The sequence below is a fragment of the Ambystoma mexicanum genome, chromosome 10, assembly GCF_040938575.1.
Source record: "Ambystoma mexicanum isolate Mex_15411 chromosome 10, UKY_AmexF1_1, whole genome shotgun sequence".
Taxonomy (NCBI): Eukaryota; Metazoa; Chordata; class Amphibia; order Caudata; family Ambystomatidae; genus Ambystoma; species Ambystoma mexicanum.
In genome coordinates, this window is record NC_090932.1 from 996,106,631 (window position 1) to 996,128,661 (window position 22,031).

Genomic DNA, 22,031 nt, shown 5'->3' on the forward strand with positions numbered 1-22,031 from the left:
GAACAGCCTGGGGTTGAAAATGATAGACATCGTCCCTCACGCCACCTATCTCGCTAGACAGCGCCCGCCTCTCTCGTCCCCACCACAGCTGTACCTCTCCTCTGTCCCACTCTGTATCCTAGCCCCCACTGTATATGTGTACTGTTGCTACCACTGTAAAGTGCTCTGTTATGCATCTGTATTCGTGCATACCTTTGTAAAGCACTCTGTTGCTTCTCGAAGCTAGGTCTGCGCTCATTAAATACAATAATAATAATAATAATAATAATAATAATAATAATAATAATAATATTGATAATAGACTCCCAGAAAGGAAACCCTCCCTTTTCGTGTTGAACACCCTTCAGCTGTTTCCCTTTCAACTCAACTAATGAGTGTTTTGAATAATGCTCCTTGTGTCACAGTATTTACCAGACCAAGATTACAAAAAATATGTTCACCTTAAAAGGGGGAACAGAGTGGAGTGCCTGCTTTCAAACTGATTTTTGTCCTATCTCTGAAACTCTCTTGCAGTTGATCAGTAACTGTAATGAGATTAATAGTACTGAGCTGTGATGTCTGCCTATGCCAAGGACAGTGTGTGTGTGTGTCTGTGTATGTACATTACCCCATGTAAATTGTGTTTGTGTACGTACATGACCCATATAAATTTGCTATATTTTATGGCTATTCTTAGTCAATACTATTGGTGTGCATCTACATTTTAAAGACAGATTTGATGCCTTTGAGTTGTGCTCAAGGAAGGATTTTAAACAAGCCAGGGTGGTCAGGAACCTTATCAAAGTAAAATAGCTAGGAAGTTGAATTGCTTCCTCAACCCCGCAGATAATTAGGCTTAAGTTCATTTGGATAGCTGGTCCCCCTTGCTACTGAGACATGGTGGGACAGATTGCTAACTATTTAAGCGAAGATGCCTTCAGTAGTTATATACTTCATACATATATTGCCTGCAGTCTTTGTCAGTCCACTTTGGGGAAGTTGAAACTGATTGGAAGTATTGAAGAGGTACGATTCCCAGACTTCAAAGATTATTATTGAGTCTTCTCAATCCACCAGAACCAACGTTATTAGTTGTTGAGAAAGGGCTGATACTCGCATTCTCGTTTTCTGATTTTTTGTTATTGCATAGTGTTGATCTCCATGCAGCTATGGCCTCACTTTTGACCATGGCTAATTTGGATTAATAAAGATGTCTCATTCTTGGTGCTTCCCCTTTTACTACAAAACATGTCCGACCTGGGAATTAAGTTACTACACCAAGTGTCACATTTTGGAAGAGTAAAATTACATGACGTATATTGGTCAGAACGTATAGAATCCATCAACGTTAGTTTACAGATAACATTCACTTCATGTGAGTTATACCATATAGTACAGTTGCTTCAGAGTTATAAAGTGGTTGTGTTCTCTCTAAATATATTGGTGATGATTTCAGCCAGTTGGATAGGACCACAACTGGAGTATTTACTACATCAAGGAAAAGGGTTTCAGTGAGAGGAGTTCTGAATACCCTTAGGTATTGAGGACGGATCTTGGCTTCTCATTAGAACAAGATCCATGGAAACAGGTTAGATTAAGCTGATTTTAATTTCTTGCTGAGCATATTTTTATTTGATATCATGGGGCTTCTTAATTCGCCTGTGATGGCACAAAAGGTGGGTGGTTCTGTGAATAGAAAGGGATTGTCCTGTGCAAGCGCAGGAAGCTCAAAGTCTAACATGATCTTTGTATGTCGTCACAGTGTTTAATTTCTGAAAGAAAATTGGCTTTTTGATGGTAGAATAATCTAAGTAAAGTTGCAATGTTTCAATCTGACTTTCCTTGGGGACTCAGCGGTGGATCCCTGCGTGAGGAGTGTTTTGGCATATCTAGTAAACTTATCCGTCGAAGTAGCACAGCGTGGCATTAAAACACAGTGGAAGGATTCCTCCCCGCTTGATTTGTCTCAAAGGTGTTCCTTTCATAATGTAAAAAATCACAAAGCAAAATCTGTCCTAGAGAGCTCAAAACATAATAATGTGTGCTCTATTTTTGCCGAGCGTCTCTTTAGGTCATCATTGTGTTCCATGGGATTTTACCAGAGTCTGCAAGCCCCTTAGCTATCTGTGAACCGTCCAATGCTAATGATTGATGTTGTGGTTGAGGATTCATGTATACATGTGGGGTGCTTTGCAAAGTATTCACATATTGCAGGTTTTGATTAGTTATTCCCCGTCTGAGGGGCGAAATCCTTGATATGACTGCATGTTTAATATTCTACCATGGACAAATCAGGAATCATGAGTGGTGGTTGAACTCATGCTTGCACATCACACATTCTAGCTTTCATTCCCTGGCTTTCCAAGTTGTTTTGTGGGACTCATTAAGATAAACTAACCTGCCGGCAGCCTGTTGCAATGGCAACAGGACCTGATCTTAGGTTAAACTGATTTGTCCAAGGAACAGTCTAATGTTGCTGAAATAGGTTTTGGAACTGTGCAATGGGTAACCTGTTTTAAGTGATGAAATAATAAAGGAATACGCTGTGGGATATTCCTTTCTACCCTAGTGCTTGGCATAGTCCTCCTGTCTTCTCATTTCCAAAATGCTATATGCTGCATCATAGTCTTTTACTTGCAGATTAGTATTATGTTACTCAGTATCAAAGAGCATGCATGACTGTGATACATGATGAATGAATGTATATCAGATAAATAGAGCCTTATCCATGGATGGCTTTGGCATGGCCCTATGGACTGGAACATATAAGAGGACTCTGTACAGCATTTGGTTGATGTTCTCTCATGTATCTGTTATGTACTTTCTGAGTCTTAGTATAGTTAGACAGCCCACCATTGCCCAGTTTAGGAGAAGTTACATAGCCCATATTCTTTGTATGCTTTTAGGTTTCTAAAGAGAAGGCATTGTATTGTGTTATGCTTACATCCTCAGAATGGTATCACTACATATTGTAAAATTATCCCCCCTAAAAATATTGCCGTATATATTGTCGTCTGGAATGGCCATAGGCGATATTTTTAGGGGGGATAATTTTTGGGGGTTTTGGGAGCAGGGTTGCTGGGGTGTCCCCTGCTCCTTTAAAAATAATGCAGGGGTTGCAGGGGTGTCCCCTGCAGGTTCCATGCCTTAATATCACCGCAAAAATATACAATATTTTTGTAATGATTTTAAGACATGGAACTCTCAGAATGTCTTGTACCGGAAGATGGACACAAAATAATGACACTGGGCCTCATTACGACCTGTGCGGAATGGGTTAACGGGTCCCGCTAATGGATGCGGACCTGTTAACACCATTCTGCACAATTAAGAGGTACCCTCGCGGTACCCGGTAAGGGTCCCGCGAGGGGACCAGGGAGTGAACAACGGGCCGGTCGTAATCGCCCCATTGTTAGCTCCCTCTCCCTTTCCAATTGAGCCCTATCGGGGCTCAAATGGGAATGGGGAAAGTCCGGGCCCGGGTTCCTGAGGGAGGAATTGACGGGCCCTCCGAACTCGGAATGTCCCGGTAATTCCCCATTCAGGGAACCCTGTAAAGGAGCCCGGTTTGGCTGCAGCCATGGAGGTAATAGCTCCATGGCTACCGCCAAACTCATAATGAGGCCCACTGAGAGTTACTATATATGAAGGAACCTATTTAGTACTGAGAATTGTATGCATTCATCTGTTTTCTTCTTGGTCTTACCTGTTGTTCTTGGCACACATTTGTTGACATGTCCTAAATATTCAGTAACAAGCTTGCATTTTGCATCAGTACATCATTAACATTGAAGAACATTGAAGAAAAAAAAATTCTTTTGTCCCACTAACAGACAGCCGAAAGGTTATGTAGCCATCCAGACCCTCCAGCTTACAGCGATTTTGCGATCCCGCAAAATGCTGCGAAGACATGCAAGAAATGAAATGCGCAAACACATCTCATCACTTGCGCCCAAAAAAGAGCAGCCCAATCCACAAGGGATACTTGAATGGGCACATTTTATTAAAATGTGCCCATTCAGGTGTCCCTTGTAGATTTTATATGCACACCCATTCAGATCGCCTAGTAAATCAGGGGGCGTTTCTGCCAATTTAAAAGCGCATCCTAAATTTCCACGCAAGATGCACTTTTAAATGTGCAGCTATTTTAGGCAACCCTACGCGCACAGGAGCTGGGGGTGCCACTGCATGACAGGGGGTCTCATTACAAGTCCGGTGGTAGGCGTGCCAGTAAAAATGGCACGGCTGGCGCCGGAGTCATTTTTTTTCTGCCAGTCCCTCCGGCCAGATGCTCGAAAAAAGAAAATACACATTCCCATTGAGTCCTATTGGACTGGATGGGAATGGGGAGGATAGATACACCGGCACTGTGTGCAACAGTGCTGGTGCATCCGTCAACGTCTGCGAGCGGGTGCCGTTCCACCTGCCAGGTCAGACCTGGCAGATTGAATGGCAACCGCTCACAGAACTCGTAGTTTGCCGGTCCGGAAACAACGCTAGCGGCAGGTTTACTGGTACCGTTGTTTCCGGACCGGCAACCTCATAATGACCCCCAGGGTCTTTCTTGATCCGGTCATGCATTTTTTTAAGGTATATAAACCGCTGCTATGTCGCTTGCATTTCTGTTCCTCAAACAGGATAGAAAGGCGTTTTTTGGGTCGCATTTTACAGTGGAAGCGCTGGGAGCTTGCAGAACACTGTCGGGAGAACGCTTCTATTGAAGGTACTACCTATTTTGACTGCCAAAAATCGATCGAATGGTACAATTTGACCTATTTCGCCAGTAACATTCGATCGATTTTTATAAATACCAAACATGTGGAGAAGGGGTGTCTCCCGCTCCTTATGTTCAGTATTTCGGCCTTGGGGGTTGCAGGGGTGCCCCCCGCTTTCTCAAAATTGGAAGTGGGGGACTGAAAAGAAAACAAAACAAAAAACTAAAAAGGGTCCCTGCGGCGTTGGATCCGTCCTGCGTTAGAGGGACTGATCTGACACCGCAGGGTTGGAGGGGATGTGGCAACAACCAAGCAGTTAACTAGGGGAGGGGGTGTGTTGGTGGTGAAAGGTAGATTTTGGGTTGTTTGGCTGAAGTGCAAATCTATTCGCTGCAAAATTGAAAAACTGTTCTACCAAGCCAGCGACATCTGGGATTCTTCCTATTAAATTGTTACAAAAGATACATAATAATGACACCCTGACTCTCTTTTAGCCTTGCATTCTGCCTCTTTCCTACAATGTGGCCATCTAACACCCTCCAGATAATAAAAATTGTCCTGGAAAAATGCCGCAATAAAAGGTTTGTGCCTCAAAACTTGCCATTTCATGCTGCAGAATTTGCCATTTCATGCCGCAAAATCCTGGAAGGTCCGGATAACTACATTGTGAAATGAAGGCGTTTGCACGCCCCAATACCCTTGCTTTCACCGGGGGTATTATAATAGCTGAGAAGCACAATTTGACTATCTAAGAAGCATTTTAAAAGCCTTCAAAGGCAAGCATGGGGTTTGTTGAGAGTTCTGATTTGCATACATGCACTTTGATGTCTGTCCATGTTTGCTGTTAGATTACTTCTAATGTTCACAAATACCTCTGTGAATGATCCATGAGCATGTTATGAGCAACCATGATACTGAAAGATAATCATGGGTGGGACAGTTCATGCAAAACGTGAATGCCTAGATGATCCCGAGTTTTTAAAGGGCCAAACATTAGCACATTTTAGACATGAAGCTATTCTTGGTTCCACCAGGCATCAGATAAAGGTAGGTGTTTAGAAACCCAGCACCGTTTATGACAGGCATTTGAAATGGCAGGAGCGGCTCTTGCTAGTGTAAGGTGCTTCTCCCTGCGGTTTTATATGGCTTTATCTCTTTGTTTAAAAGTGAGTGCTCAGCTACCAGTAGGAGACCAGAGTTTGGGAGTGACAGATTCTAAAGGACCAGTCATGGCTAAAATGTCTTCTGTGGTTATGTGTGAACAAACTTCCCCTATGATAAAACAAACCCTGGGGCTACGTCCCTCAGCCCAAATTCACTGTATCACGTAATCTTGTGCCATTTTGACAGTGGGTGACAAAGGATAGCAAGGGGGGGTTAACAATATCTGGTGGGGCGATCCCTTTACCCCTATGGGATCTCAGCAGTGCCTCCAAAAGTGTAAGGTGATTCTCCCTGTGGTTTCATGTTTCTTGATCTATATCTGTAAAGGTGAGTGCTTAGCTACCTGTTGGAGACCTGAGTATGGGAGTGTAACACCATAATGCACACATGTGCCAGTGTATAGAATAGCCCAAGGGGGTGAGATGGCTGCCAGAAGGGGGGTAACCCAGTGAGGGCTCTCAAAGTGGGGGAGCGGGGGTTGCCCTGTCAACCCACAATAGCAGGGTGTCAAAGACCAAATAAACAAGCACAGACTTCTTTGTTTTGGTTGAGCGAGGCTCGCTTTTGTATAACACAATACAATCGCTGAGGCTCTACAACACCAATAGGCCCCTGACAGAGTTGCTCCCATCACATACTTTGCATAACATGGTCACATACAACATAAAAGGAATCTCTCAGGTCCCACTGCAAAACTAAAGTGCCACATGTGGTAAATACTTGAGCCCTCACTACTTTAGGCATCCCTTGATGATGAACTGTTATAAATTTGATCAGTAAATAACTTTTCAAACACAGGTGTCCCTTGAAAATAAACACTACTTCATTTGTTACATGTATAACTTGTCCTGTCACAGGTATTTCTGGAGAATAAACCCGCTGTCATTTGTTGAATGGATAAGCTTTCCTGTCACCAGCCTCTCTTGTGACTGAATGCTTTCACCTTTGATAAATACATAACATTTCTTGTCACAGGTATCCCCTGAGAAGGAACACTTTCTCATTTGCAAATAAATAATTTGCTCTGTCACTGACCTCTCTCGTGTGACTTAATGCTTTCACCTTTGATAAATACATAACATTTCTGGTCCCAGGTATCCCCTTAGAAGGATCGCTTTCCCATTTGCTAAATAACTAACTTGTTCTGTCTCTAGTCTCTCTTGTGACTGAACACTTTCCCCTTTGGTAAATTAATGGCTAACTTGTTCTGTCACTAGCCTCTCTTGTGACTGAACACTTTCACCTTTGGTAAATACATAACATTTCTTGTCACAGGTATCCCCTGAGAAGGAACATTTTTTAATTCGCTAAATAAATAAACGGTTCTGTCACTAGCCTCTATCGTGTGACTGAACGCTTTCACCTTTGATAAAAATACATAATATTTCTGGTCACAGGTATCTCCTGAGAAGGAACGCTTTTTTTAATTTGCTTAATAAATAACTGGTACTGTCACTGGCCTCTCTCTTGTGACTTTACGCTTTCACCTTTGATAACTACATAACATTTCTTGTCACAGGTATTCCTGAGAAGGAACAACTACGACGGGATATATTAATCGGATCCCCTAGAGCGGTGGCCGCTAAAAAACGAAATACATCAAACGACCTAATAGGTCAAGGCGAGATTCAGGAGAACAATAGCTCACGGGTGCTACACCAATGAGCAAGCTCAGGGCGCCAATGGGGACTTCTTACTTTGGGTCCCCTACTTCTGCACCAACTGCGGGTACCAACCAAATGTCACCAGCCTGGAACAATGGTTTAGTCTCCCAATTACTTTTCTAGAATAACCACGGCCTGCTGGTAACACTACGCTGTCACATGTGGTGCCTGGTATCCTCGCTGAACTTAACTTCTCTCCTACCTGGAATCCCCCCAGCAGCCTTTTCAGTCAAGTGCTCCCTGTCACTACTTCGTCTCACTCTCTCAACCCCGGGTGGGGAGGGGGAGAGCAGCCAACCACCAATAGGTGGTCGGCCTATGGTCAATGGGGAGGGAGTCCCCGACTCGACAGAGGTCCTCCATACCCTTCAGAGAAGTCTGGACCTCTGCCTTGTCTTCTTTCTCTCCTGGCTCTCTTTCAGCGATACTCCCTCAGGCTAATAGCCCTGATCGGGGCTACCATTACCGCCCACCAGCAGCGGCGCTACCTCTGCACCTGAGGTGCAATCACCTCATGGGTGGCCCCGCTCCCCCTGCTGGTGGAGCCTACTAACTAGGGTCCTAGCATTTTGCGCGCCCAAACCACACACTGTGGAGAGGGGTGCAGACATAAAGAAAGGACTATGCAAACACCAATCGGTCCCTATACCTGGACATTTAGCTCTTTACATGCTGAAACCCCACAGGAAATGGGGTTTACACTACCCTAGTAGGACTTTTAATGTTGGCATTGTAGGTCAGTGCAGAGCTAAATTGACAATAGGGCCTAGTCAGAGCTAGATATGCCATATTCTATAAATTGAAAGATGCCTAAGAGAGCATGGTGACATGGGCCAAAAGGGCAGCATCCAGTTGTAAAAAATTGAGAAAAAATCCAAAGCTGGGAGTTGACATACACCAACCAAATATAAAAAAGAAAATGTTTTTTGAAACACAGTAACTGATAACTGTGAGAACCCTGAAGGTGTCTCCCTGTCTAAACCTCAGGGGTCTGTCATCCAAGTGGCCAGGACACAGTCATTGCTATTGGATCCAGTTCCTGGGGGTGGACCAGTGAGGGAGGGTACATTGGATGGGAGGTCCTTGTGGAGTAGGAGTGGGACACCCACGGGTGAGATGCGGTATCCCCCTTCCTTCACCACCTTTTCCCCATCCTCTTCCATAGGACATTCAAAAACACTGCCCCACCTTTCCGACATGAACACTTTCACACATCACGAAAGACAATGGACTAACCAGAGCCATTTACCTGACATGTCCCAATACCAGGGTTAGGCAATTGATCAGAATAACACACACCTGACTGCCCTTTCCCTTCCCCACAGGGATAAAAGGTGGAGGCAGAGAGCACAGTACGAACACGACAGACAGCACAACGAGATGGCTAAACTGGCACGGCAGTCCAAGAGAAGGAGAAAGGTGGTGGCAAACGAGAGAGTGGCGAGGAGAGAAGTGGCCTTGCCCTTTTCATCCCAGGCCTGCGGATCCTTCCTGGAAGAATACATAAAACCGCAAACAATAACTCAAGTATCTTACAGCAGATGTTAACGGTACACAGGGCAAGCTATGCGATAAGCAGGAGCAGGGGAAGCTCCTTTGACCGTGGTACCGGGCTTGACTCCTGTGAAGAGAAAAGCCAAGCGGTTCATCACACCCGGTGAGTCGGGGGGCAAACCGATAACAACCGAGCTGTGTTGAATGAAAGTCACAAAGTGGCAGGTTTGAACCAAGTTCAAAGTATTGTACAAAGTGTTAAGGGGAGAACAGCTGCAGAAGGAACCAGTACCACATGGGTGCTAACTCGAGTGACTGTGGTCAATCCCTATATGAGTGAAACTACAGATACCAGAAGGTCGAAGGAAAGCCACCAAAACAGGTCAAAGTGGTCATACAGGAGGTTAAGTAAAATCCCTGTACAATCGAAGGACACTGATCTACGAACAGTAAAGAAAAGTAAGGGAAGTTAATCCTTCAAACTGTGTGACAATAAGGGACATGAATCCCTCCATAATTGAAAGTGAAGAGGGGTCAGCGCCCTGAAGAGGGGGACCCTGGGGCAAACCACTATCACCCTAATCTAGAGCCACAGTGAACCCGGTGGAGGGAGGCTAACAGTCGAGAAGGGGTCAGAGACCGACAAGGGGGAAGCCAAGGGTGAAATGTTGTCACCCAAAGACTGGTGAAATTAAAACCCGAATTGAAAGTAAAAGAAAATTGTGAAGTGGCAAGCATGAACCCGACCGAGGGATACTAGTAAAGAGGGGCAACGTCTAAGGTCCTGAGAAACAGTGTGTTGGCAAACGTAAACTTGCAAGAGGGATGTCTACGGTGAACTGTTTGAAAAAGTCATTGAGGCTGTGAACAGTAGAAAGACAATAGTGAACCTGGTGGAGGAAGGCTAAGAGTTGAGAAGGGTCAGCGCCCAGAAGAGGGGGACCGAGGGGGGAGGAATACTCACACAAAGTAAAACAAGGAACCTTTTTGGTTTTGTTATTTGAGCTGAGAGTCGAGAAGGGTTTGAGCTCAGAAGAGGGGGACCCAGAGGTAATACTATAACCCAACCTCATCACCCTAATAAAACGCAGCTATCCCATGACATTCTGGCCTAGTTGCTCACATAAGCGTCCTTCAGGCCTAACACAGCCAGAACCCAGTCTGGGTGTCCACCCACCAGATTGCACACATCCAACTGATATCTTCAGCACCACACCTAAGGCTAGGATACAGCTACCATCCTGCAACAAGATCAGCTGCACACATACCTGGTGCACCCACGCACCCTACGACACTATCTCTCTCTACTGACCAGAAGTGCAGTTCCTGAGGGTATTCAACCTACCAGCGCTTTGAGCTCATACCAGTGATATATAGAGCGCTGTATAAATGCCAAGTAACATAACATAACATATATTTTGAAATGTAGATACTTCTGAATTACAATCTGGGAATTAGCATACATGGGAATAGATTAAGGTGGATGATGCCCACGATAAAGAAATGTAATGCAAGCCTGGGAAGGGGAGGATATGGCCAAATGGATATGTTGATAGTGGGGGAGCTATTGGCAGTTTGGGGGGCTGAGGCAGATCAGGCTTTTATTGGGCAGTAACCATTGCATTAAGCCAGGTGTCAAATATGATGCAGGTATAGCCAATAGGGTTTGGAAGAGGAGCCTTTAGGCAACCAGGACTGTCAAAGTCATTGGAACAGTTCCAGTTCTGATGCAGCTTTTCTTCGAAAAATGTTATGAAACAGTCAGGAGTTCTTTTAAAAATCTCTGGAGCTCAAGGGGAGCCAACTTGATGAGCACAAGCTGGGAGGCCTGCACAGGTGAGTTGAGGTCAACTCCAAAGTGGTTAAAATAGTACTTCCCAAGCAAGGGAGCACTACAAAGGTATACACCAAGCCCCACAGTACCTTAGAATTGAAGAAGAGGTTCCAGGTTGATGCAGTGATGCAGACCCTTGTTCCTGGTCCTTGGTCGTGGTGATGAAAGGGAGGATGTCTGGCGGGCTTCTGTGACAGCACTCTGGAGAGGGACTCGGCAGCAATAGAGTCCACACAATTTACTGGCTCTTTATGGTTTTTGTACCTTTTCCTCAGCGCCAAAGAGAAACAAATAGCTCCCGTTGGAGTTTCCTTGGCCCCTCTATCCTGGACTCTGGTGAGGGGACTCTGGATGAAGAATTCCAGATTGTGCGGGTCCTTGAAGGTGCACACAAAGTTTTTCTCGGGAAGACTATGCACTTGATAATGGTGAGGGGTCCCCTGGCATTGGGATTCTGAAGTTTAGGAAAGTTGCAGCAAGTCAGGGTATGTGCCAAATTAAGAAGATCTTGCGGCTAGTTGGTCCCACCAGCCCAAGGGAGGAAGTCATCCTGCACAGATCTTCCCTGGCTAAACAAAAATAGGGCCAGCACTGCTGCAAGGATTCACTGGTTCTTCTGTGGTCCTGGAAGGTACTGCTTGCATCTCTGCCCATCCTCTTTATCAGATATGATGTTCCGGTTGTTGACTCTGTCTGCAGTCCCAAAATCCTCGCCTTTTATGCAAAATTCCATTCCTTCACAGCCCTACAGCTGTCAATCACACATGGAGTGTCGTCCTCTAGGACAGCTACCCACCCAGTTGGATTTGGTTTTGGCCAGGCATGCCTACAAACAAAGGTAAGTGACGTGTCAGGCTTCTCCTTCACCTCCTGCCTTCCCAGACACACTGGTGCATGGGCAGCATCAGGGCTGAAGCCCACCAAAGGCCAAAGACTCAAAGGACACACACCTAGTTTCCCAGAAGGAGCTAACAAACAAGAAAAGGCAAACAAAAGAAGACAGGGGCCATTTTGGAAACATTGTCACCCATGGGTGCTGTAATGCAGCTGAGAAATTAGCCTGCTAGTACCCTGCGCAAAAGGTAGTTAAAAGTAACCACTACCACCAGTCATTCAAGTTTTTTTTGTGTACAAAATGTTACATGAGAAGTGGGATAAGGAGTTACTAGGTAAGCCCACCAGGACTCCACATAGGGTGGTGTGTGCTGGACCAACAAATGAAAAGGTAAGTAAGATAAAAGCTATATCACTATTCTTGGGAACAGTAGTTCAGCCAAGAAAAGGTATTTAAGCATTAAGAGAAGTCCAAGGGACTTCTAAGTGGCACTGCACAGAGGGTGCTGTGTGTCATTATGCAAAATGCAGATGCCTATCGATTTTACCAGACTCCATTAAACAGTTAAAAATCCAAGTCACAGAAAAACACATGAGTGAGTAGCAAAAAGTGGCACTCACTCAGGAGGTAAAAACTTAAAAAATATCCTAGATTCCAGCAAAGGAGCTGGGGGTCTCTTAAATTGAAGGCAATTAGCACAGGAACTGAAGATTCTCCATAGCAAGCACCTACAATAAGCATCTGGGTAACTATGCACATGGTTTTGGATCAGCACATTCTTAAATACACAATAAGAATATCATGAACATGAATAACTAAACAAAGCCTATCTTTCATCTATACAACCTTAACCAGGAAACTGAGACATATAACCTAACTATGTCATCAGATTTACAAAAACAATATACAAACATGTCAACAGTATACAATTATTTTGAGTGTAAATCGTTTAAATGTATAATCATATCATTATTTGAAATAATAGATAGACAAGAACAACCTTTCTATATGTAAATACACAAGTGCTTACTACATTCTACATTAAGTATCTTAGAACTGTCATTTCAGAAGCTGTGTGTCCCCATTTCTTGGCCACCTACACACATAAGAAGTTAATAATAACATTGCACACATGAGAAGTTAATAATAACATTTCATAATCTGCACTACAACTTTGACATTTTTTAAAAATGCGTATTGTTATTTAATACTTGAATTTTGACAGAAGCCTGTGTGTAGTATGGAATCTCATTTGTTCTAGTAAATCAAAGGTCCCTTTCAAATATTCTAATTATCTTTACATTGTTTTAAAAATGCTTCTTTTCAAATCTGTGTGTACTTTTTCAGCCACATATACACAAAAGAAGTTAATAACAATGTAGTTGAATCTACTCTATAGAAATGAATTGATATTTCTTTAAAAATGTTTGTTTTGTTCATATTTTATTTTCAAAAAACATATCCCCAGACCTTTGTCAAAAATACTACACATGAAATAGAAGTACTTCAGAGAATCTACTAACAAGTACTTAAAGTAGTCTGTTTTCTTTTTTATTTTAACTACTCTATTTCTTGTAATGTTTGTGTGTGTCCTTATTTTGGCCACCTACACATAAAAGAAGTAAAAGACAATGGGTCTCAATACGAGTTTGGAAGTAGCCACCCCCAAACTCGGGTCCGGGTCCCGCAAATGGGGACTTAACGGGCCATTACAACCTTGGAGGGCACGGTAATTCCCTTTCGCAGGACCCGGACCTGGTACGTCCCCATTCCCATTTGAGCCCTGTAGGGCTCAATGGGAATGGGGAGGATGGCAACAATGGCCCCGTTAATAATGGGGACATTGCTGCCATCCGGTACTGCTTGCAGGTGCCGCTCTGCACGCCTGGTCTTAGCAGGCGTTCCAGAGCGGCACCCGCAAGCATACTCGGAATGTTGCGGCGAGGTAACAATGGCGCCGGTAGCACTACCGGCGCCGTTGTTGCATTACCGCAACATTCGTAATGAGGCCCAATATACTTAAATCTTCCCATAAAATCCCAGCAAGTGGTCAGATCTGATTTCTTTTTAAAGCTGTGCACTTTTCTTTTCTTTTTGATGAACGCAGTCCGGTTTCCTTGTTTCAGATGCAAATAGTTATCAACATCTACTCTCCCTAGCCCTCAAAATATTGTACATTGAACGACTTATATAACCGAGTACTTACAGGGAACACTTGAAAATATTATAATATACAGTGTTTTACACAATAAAACAGAAATGGAAGATTGCAGAATGCTGTTTTTTGAAATGTATATAATCTTAACCGTCTATACATTTATTTTGTAGTGATTGAATATTACAACCTAATAAATATCTGTCTTTTAGTTAACATAAAACACTTCTCTTCTCCCATTTAAAACATCCATTTTGTATGTCTAAATTCACAAAGTATATACAACATATTCTAAAACTTTAGTTCTAGCAATATTAAATAAGCACTCTATAAACATGTTGGCAATCTAAATTGGTGTGTGTCTATAGAGTAATTGCAGAAAAGCCAATCTACTTCTTTACACATCCATGATTCTCTCTGGGTGCTACATACGGATCAACAACCTCTTTTATTGCTTGCAGAGTAGCCGATCCTATTGATTGTTTTCTGCATGACTGCCCTTCTTCGGTTATGTAGGCGCTCCAGCTGCTGCTGGTGGTGGCTCCTGGGTAGGAGGGATGGCAATAGCTGATGCCTTTTTTGAAGATAAATACCATTTTTTATAATATTCTTTCAAGCATGTTCTATGTCCTAGATTAGTAATGGATAATGAGTTTGAATAGGTCTAGGATCTGTGCAAGTGTACATTTTCATCTTTAACCGAGGGCGCGGTCACGGAACACTTTCCAGAAAGTCTGCAATGACGTCAGACATTTGTGAACATCGGCGAACACAAAAACAGTGGAAAAAGTTACAAAAAATGTATAGCAGTGTCATGCTTGGCAGGTCAATAAACCGTGAACGCTTGTTTCAAGACTATAAATGGGGTCCGGATATAAAATGAAGTAATAACAGAAAATCTAATTAACTAGTTAGGACTTAGCATCCTCCAACTGAAGCAGCAAGACCACCAATGCCTTACAATGATAGGAAAAATGGCTACGATATTTACATGAATGAGCCCTTCAGTTCCCAAATAAATGATTAACGGATTCTAATCACACAACATGTTGTTGCAAATACTGAGTTATGATAGGGCACATCCACTGCTATTTAATCCATGCTCAATAAACTGCTTCCCAAAGTTATGATTCTGGCCACAATTCTAAGCTGCCACATTCATCAAGGAACACATGAGTCTACTTGACCATGCATTGGTATCTAACACTATCGATTTGCTTTGTTTCCCAGACTTGTGGTCCATACAGCGTGAGTAAGACTGCCATCAATGGCTTGACCAAGGTCCTGGCCCCAGCGTTATCACCAATGAATATTCGGTTGAACACCTTGGCGCCTGGATTTATAAGGACGGGATTTAGCTCTCGTGTAAGTAAAGGAAGACATGAAAGATATGGAAAAGAGAGGAGGGGACATCTCCAGTATGGAATGTAGGGAGGAACAATACACGTGTGCTTCATATTACCTTTCTAACACAAACACGATGGATCACTGAATGTTCAATTTGCATTGTTATGCTATGTTATTTTGCAGACATATTAGTGCTTCTTACGCAACATGATGTTTTCTATCTAGGGGCTAGAAGCCGGGGCAATGCATTTGAATGAGGAGCAGAGAAGTTCTGGATTAAAAGAGGTAAGCTATTTGCCAGAACCTATAGGTGTTCCAGCAAGTAATAAAGGAGGCAGATGAATGCATGTGGAACATACGGTGGAGAAAGGAAAGAAAATATGAAGGGAGCAAGATAAAGTGTAATGGGTATGCGGATAAATGGATTGTAGAGAAATTAATATTTTTATATTGTTATATGTTATTTACTGTTAAGGTAGCAGACCCTACACACTGAACTGCCTCCCCTTAGGAGCAACACTTTCATTAAATCTCTGCTCCTCCTGGCCACCAGGCCAGAAGGAGGAATCGATGTCCAGTTTAGCAAATGTGCCACCAATGGCAGGTAAGAGGTGTTAAACAGCAGAAATCTGGAAGCATGAGAAGTCTGCTGGCACTGGCCTAACAGGGGCCCCCGCAGCTCCTGCGGTGCGGGGGGCCCCGCTAGCCCATGTCCTGAGAGGGGGCCCACTTGGAAAAAAAATTGAAAAAAAATATTTTTTCAAAATCTTTTTTTTTATATTTCTTTTTTAAATCACTTTGCCTTCATAAAGAAATTATTTCTATAACAGAAATAATGGTCCTCATTAGGACTCGGGCGCTAAGTTTTTAACGGTGCCGTAAAAGGCTGCGGCGCTGTTAAACACTTAGCACCTTACTACGAGGTCCCTTTGCGGTACCGTACTTGCCGCCTTCCCCAGTCCCATTGAGCCCTATGGGGCAAAAATGGGAATGGGGAAGGGCCAATGTTCAATGGGGAATTACCGCCCCGCCAACCTTGGAATGGGGTGGTAATTCCCCATTGAACATTGGTGGACTCGTTACAATACCGGCAACAACCATGGTGCTAATAGGGCCATGGTTTAGCGCCAGTATTGTAATGAGGGCCAATGTCTTCATGAAGACAGAGTGACTACAAAAAGAAACTTTCTTTTTGAAGTCTGAGGGCTACCCCTACCCCATGTCATGGGGTGGGGGAGCCCTTTGACTTCAAAAAGAAATAGTTTATTTTTGAAGTCACACTGCCTTCATATAGAAATGATTTCCGTTATGGTTTGGTTCTTAACATAAATAATTTCTTTATGAAGTCAGAGTGATTTCAAAAATAAACAATCAGCCTCATTTCAAGTTTGGCGGAAGCCTTGCTGGTAAAACCGGCAGGCTGCCGCCAAACTTGCGCTTTTTACCGGCACCCGCCAATGGGCAATTACTGGGTCATTGTGGCCTCGCCGGACCCGGTAATTGCCCATGGAGAAAAACGCTCCCCATTCCCATTTGATACCCATAGGGTTCAATGGGAATGGGGAGCTCGGATGCACCGGCACCATTCAGAATGGTGCCAGTGCATCCGACATGCTCTGCTCGCGGGTGCCGGTACGCCCGCCAAGTCATACCTGGCGGGCGGAAAAGGCACCTGCGAGCCGAACTCGTAGTTTGCCGGTCTGGTAACAATGGTACCGACAAGCTTACTAGTGCCGTTGTTAAGGCACCGGCAAACTTATACTGAGGCCCAATTTCTTTTTGAAGTAATCAGGCTCCCCTCAACCTCATGACGTGTGCATTTGTGAGTGTATTGTGAAAGGGTCTACACTTAAATGTGGAGGCAGGCTAGTGCCGTTGTTAAGGCACCGGCAAACTTATACTGAGGCCCAATTTCTTTTTGAAGTAATCAGGCTCCCCTCAACCTCATGACGTGTGCATTTGTGAGTGTATTGTGAAAGGGTCTACACTTAAATGTGGAGGCGGCTGCCTGTTTGCGTGTACGGTGAAAGGGTGCACACTTAAATGAATGGGTGGCTGCCTGGGTGTGCCTGCATGGTGAAAGGGTGCACACTTAATTGTATGAATGGCTGCCTTGGTGTGCCTGTATGGTGAAAGAGTGCACATTTAAATGTAAGGATGGCTGGGTATGCATGCGTGTATATGGTGAATGGTGTTAGTGATTGTGTTCAGGGGCGCAACAAAACCTACATGTTGGGAGAGGCGCTAACTTCACGGGCGGTAGGGGAGGCAAACTTATTTGTGTGGGGGCATCCAACTTTACGCATTTTAATGAGACTATTTTAGTGCAGCTTCAATGTTACAAGCAGTTAACTCCTTTAAGTGTGATAGCACCCACTTATGAACTGTTGTGAGAATGAACGGTCTCCTGTTCCCTTTCTACCCTTCCAATCACTTCCCTGGCATGAAAGTACTAAACACACATCACAATTTCAATTGCCTAAAAAATGTGCCATTTGAATGCAGGTACTAACAGTGAAATGCTTTACGTTAGTAACTGTTGGGCCCTTGTTAACAGCGAAACCCAGGTGCTGTTTAACATCTGTGTCCTGTTCTGTCCGGCAACTGCTCTGAAAGTCAGCCAGGTTGAGTCAACATAGCCCCAAACTTCTGTGGGTGAGTGCTGCACCCCAGTCAACTGAATATTGTTAAGACCCTACTTGTGTTTAATGCCTTAATTACTTATTGGTAATCGTCATTACTCCTAGCCCTATTCTTCCTTGTCCCTGTACTTGTGTATGAGGCAGTAATTGTATATGAGGCATTATGCCTCATATACAAGCACTGGGATGAGGTAGAGGTACATGGAGGTAATGCCTGACATAGCTACCTGTATCTTCATTACTTCTAATCCCACTCTTCCTCATCCCAGTACTTACCTATGAGGCAAGGAGCCTCAAACGTAAGCTCTGGGACAAGGAAGAGGGATGTGAAGGTAATGCTGGGCCAAGGAGCTGATTTTGGAGTTTGGGGTAGGGCATGGGAGGGAGAGGGTATGTTTGGACGGTGGGATTGTGTGATAAATCATAATGGTTGTCCATGTCCAGGCTAAGCAGGCATGATATGTGTTGTTAGTGGCTAAAGAGGCATTTTGGTGCAGCCAGTCTAGTTATTCCTCAGTTTGGTATGACTTTCTTTTAACTGCACATTTCTGATAGAGCAGTCCTGCTAAGTGTAATTACCTGGCTAGATTGGCATTTGGGTGCTGTCAGTCTAGCCATTTCTTGCTGCAGCATTGTATATTTTTTTGAGCATCTGTGATAAAATGATATAAGTCTATTATAACACGCCTGTACAAAAGTGTTTCTTGGCGCAACAAGTAATGGAGTGAAGATAGAGGGTGGACAAGACAAATTATCTTACTGGGCCTTGTGTCATTCAAATCGTGCAAGTGCGAGAATGAGAAATGAAAGGGCAAAGGGATGGGGAAGTGCAAGGAAGAAGGGAGGGGAAAACAGGGCTGTAATGCTCTGAGTAAGTGCAGCCAGGACAGTGCGGCTCTGGGTAGTGCAAGGAGAACAAGGGACTGTAGGGTTACAGTTACAGTACCTAAGTGTGTGGTAGGCCGGAGGCAGTGCAAGGGTGACTGATCAAGAAAGAGCCTGGACTCAGTGAGTCTCTGAGGGTAGCCAAGCAACCAGTCGGTACAGCAGACAGGTAGGTCAGGTAGGTCATCAGTGGAGGGGGAGAGCGAATGCAGAGGAGAAGAGGAACATTTTGAGCTGCTCGTGGAACATCAGGTGGTCCGCTAACGTTTGAGAGGGTAGTGCAAGGAGAACAAGGGACTGTAGGGTTACAGTTACAGTACCTAAGTGTGTGGTAGGCCGGAGGCAGTGCAAGGGTGACTGATCAAGAAAGAGCCTGGACTCAGTGAGTCTCTGAGGGTAGCCAAGCAACCAGTCGGTACAGCAGACAGGTAGGTCAGGTAGGTCATCAGTGGAGGGGGAGAGCGAATGCAGAGGAGAAGAGGAACATTTTGAGCTGCTCGTGGAACATCAGGTGGTCCGCTAACGTTTGAGAGGGCAGGGAGGCCATTCCAGAGGGAGGCATCTGCAGAGGAGACAGATCTACCCCCCACTCTCTGCCTGAAGAAACGTCTAGCCCTTAGAGAGTTGGAGGCAGCCGGGGGAAGGGCTTGAGAAAAAAGGCATTTTGGAAGAGAACGTTGGATGTAGTGTGAGCACGACCCCAGAAAGCCTTGTGGACAATGCAAAGGGTCTTGAACTTGATTCTTGAAACCACTGGGAGCCAGTGGAGAGATTTTAGGGTGGTAGAAATATGATCACTGGGCTTGTGGCCACGGATAAGTCTCGCTGTCCTGCTCTAGATTAGTTGCAGAGGGTGGAGAGTAGAGGAAGGCAGCTTGAGAAAGAGGCTGTTGCAGTAGTCCAGCCTAGAGAGAAACAGGGCTCTGGAGACAGTGAGCTTCTGGGGGAAAGTGAGAAAGGGAAGAGTCCATTTGAGGAGGAGCAGCTGGTAGGTAGTGGGATTTTTTGACGACGTCCGAGATGCAAGGAGAGAAAGAGAGAGTGGAGTCAAAGATGACACGAAAGGTATTTTGCCTCGCAGGAAGGCGAAGGAAGAGGGCCCAAGGTGGGCGGAGAGAGTTAGAGAGGGAATGCAGGGGCAGACGTTCCAATGAGAAGGATCTCCATCTTAATGGCACTAAGGTAGATATCGTTGGAGGTGCACCAATCCCGAATCACGCATAGACAGTCAGAAATGAGGAAGAGATGAGTGGAGCCTGAAGGAAAGCTGAGTGCCATCCGCTTAACACTGAAAGTTAGAGGAGAAGGTAGAGATCAGGTGGGCCAAATGGGCCAAGTAGAGGTGGGAAAACCAGAGTGAGAGGATAGAGCCCTGGGCAATGCCACAGGTAGAGAGAGAGAGGTGGTGGAGAGACAGGGACCAAGTTGGACCTGGGAGGGGCAGTCCAAGAGGAAGGAGGTCAGCAACTCCAGGGCCTGATCCGTGATGCCCAGGTTCTCATTTAATAGATTGATCAGGATGGTGTGGTTGACTGTGTCGAAAGTAGAGGAAAGATCAAGGACAATTAGGACAGAAGGAATACTGGAATAAAGGTTAGAGAGCAGATCTTCACAGGTGTTCAGGAGAGAAGTTTCCGTGCCTCTGGCAGCTCTGAAGCCAGCTTGATGGTCATGGAGACAACCAACAGATTCAATGTGGAGAGTAAGCTGGGCGATGGCCAGCTTTTTTCCAAGAGTTTGCCCAGGAAAGGGGTGATGGAGATCGGGCGATAGTCAGATAGGATCGGTAGACGGCTTCTTGAGGAGTGGGTGCACACAGGAGTGCTTAAGGGGAGAGGGGAACGTTCCAGTGGTGAAAGAGTGATTACAGAAATCGGCCAAGGTGCAGCAAGGGTCTCAATATGGTCCTTGATGGTTCTGGAGGAGGAAGGGAGTACCTGTTTGGACGCCACTTTCCTGGATCGGACTGGTCTAGAAACCTTGTCAGGTGTTGTCAGAGAGAACGTGTAGAAAGGAGGAGGAGAGGTAGAGATGGCCAAAGGGGGGGCCGAGAGCGAGAGAGGGAGAGGAAGAGGAGATAGTGGACAGGATGTCCTGAGTTTTAGCGTAGAAGTGAGAGGCCAGAGCCATACAGAAGGCCTGTTAGGGAACAGGAGAAGTGGAGACCGCAGCAGGATTGACCAGTTTCGTGCAGATTTTAAAGAGTTTGGCCGTGTTGTTAGAGGCAGCAGAGACCCAGGCTTCAGTGTGTGCTCTCTTCTTGATGAGTGTTATTGCTTCGACTGCCATTTTTGTGCAACAAGTCTAGGTATGTCTAAATGTGGCCTGGCATGCTTTACTGTGATGTTACACTGGTCTACACTGGTCTACATTGTGCAGCCAGTGGAACATGTTTTCAATGTGGCAAGGCATTTTTAATAGCAAAGCATTAATGTTCCAGTGCACTGTTGGTGACTTGCATGTATTGGATTGGTGTTACTCTACAAAACCATTGCAAACACTCTGGCTTTTTAGCCAATTATTCTCAGAAAGTGTGCTGTATATTGCATTAAAACACATATTTATATCTTTCTCCTAGTGCATACCCCTTCAGCAGCACGTTCATGCATATTGTGCAAGCGTCATAATCTAGGCCGGCCCAGAGTGTGGCACGACCCGTGATTGGTTGCCGAGTTGGGGGGGGCCCTCACCACGGCTCGCAGGGGGTCCCCACATTTTGTGTACGCCACTGGCTGCCACCTTTTTCTGCATTGGTAGGTCGTCTGCCATCTTGGGACGGAGGCAGAAGCCCCTCTAACTACTCTCCTTCGAGGCAACTCCAATCCCAAAGGGGTTCCCTCTACTTGGCCACACCTGTGATTTGCAACAGTTAGTTTAGTGCTGGGAAAGAGAGTTGGGGCAGCGGAGAGGTGAAATTACCATCAGCAGACCTGTCAGTAGCACCTAAGAGCGACTGTTATCATCAGGGGCAATAACTATTAGCATATCCTCACAATCTATAGTTGGTACCAAACAAAAATAGTGACTTTGCACAAAATATTTGTCTCAGAAGTGTCCCTAATGTAAGAGGATTCAATTCAACACTACAGCTAAGTCAACGCCTAGTCTATAATACTGAATGAAAACCCTTATTGATATATCTTTATGTCCAGTTCATGCGTTCTGGATGACTACCCCTATATAACACCCCTCCCTTGGAATCCCCCTGACCCCACTGAGCCAAGAAGTAGTTCTGTTTTGCAAGTTAAAAGGTTTAATTGAGAAGTAAAGCAATATATATCTATATCACGCTTTATAATAAATTAATAATTGGATAT

At 44.7% G+C, this 22,031-nt stretch overlaps 1 protein-coding gene across 1 annotated transcript in view; it reads left to right on the forward strand.

Annotated features, from left to right (window-relative positions):
• The window catches only part of LOC138491915 (dehydrogenase/reductase SDR family member 4-like), a 295,693-nt gene that overhangs the window by 221,072 nt on the left and 52,590 nt on the right, over positions 1 to 22,031 (forward strand). Inside the window, exons 7-8 of the mRNA XM_069618778.1 lie at positions 15,071 to 15,205; positions 15,413 to 15,472. Coding sequence (XP_069474879.1) covers positions 15,071 to 15,205; positions 15,413 to 15,472 — 195 coding nt within the window. The remainder of the gene's footprint in view (positions 1 to 15,070; positions 15,206 to 15,412; positions 15,473 to 22,031) is intronic.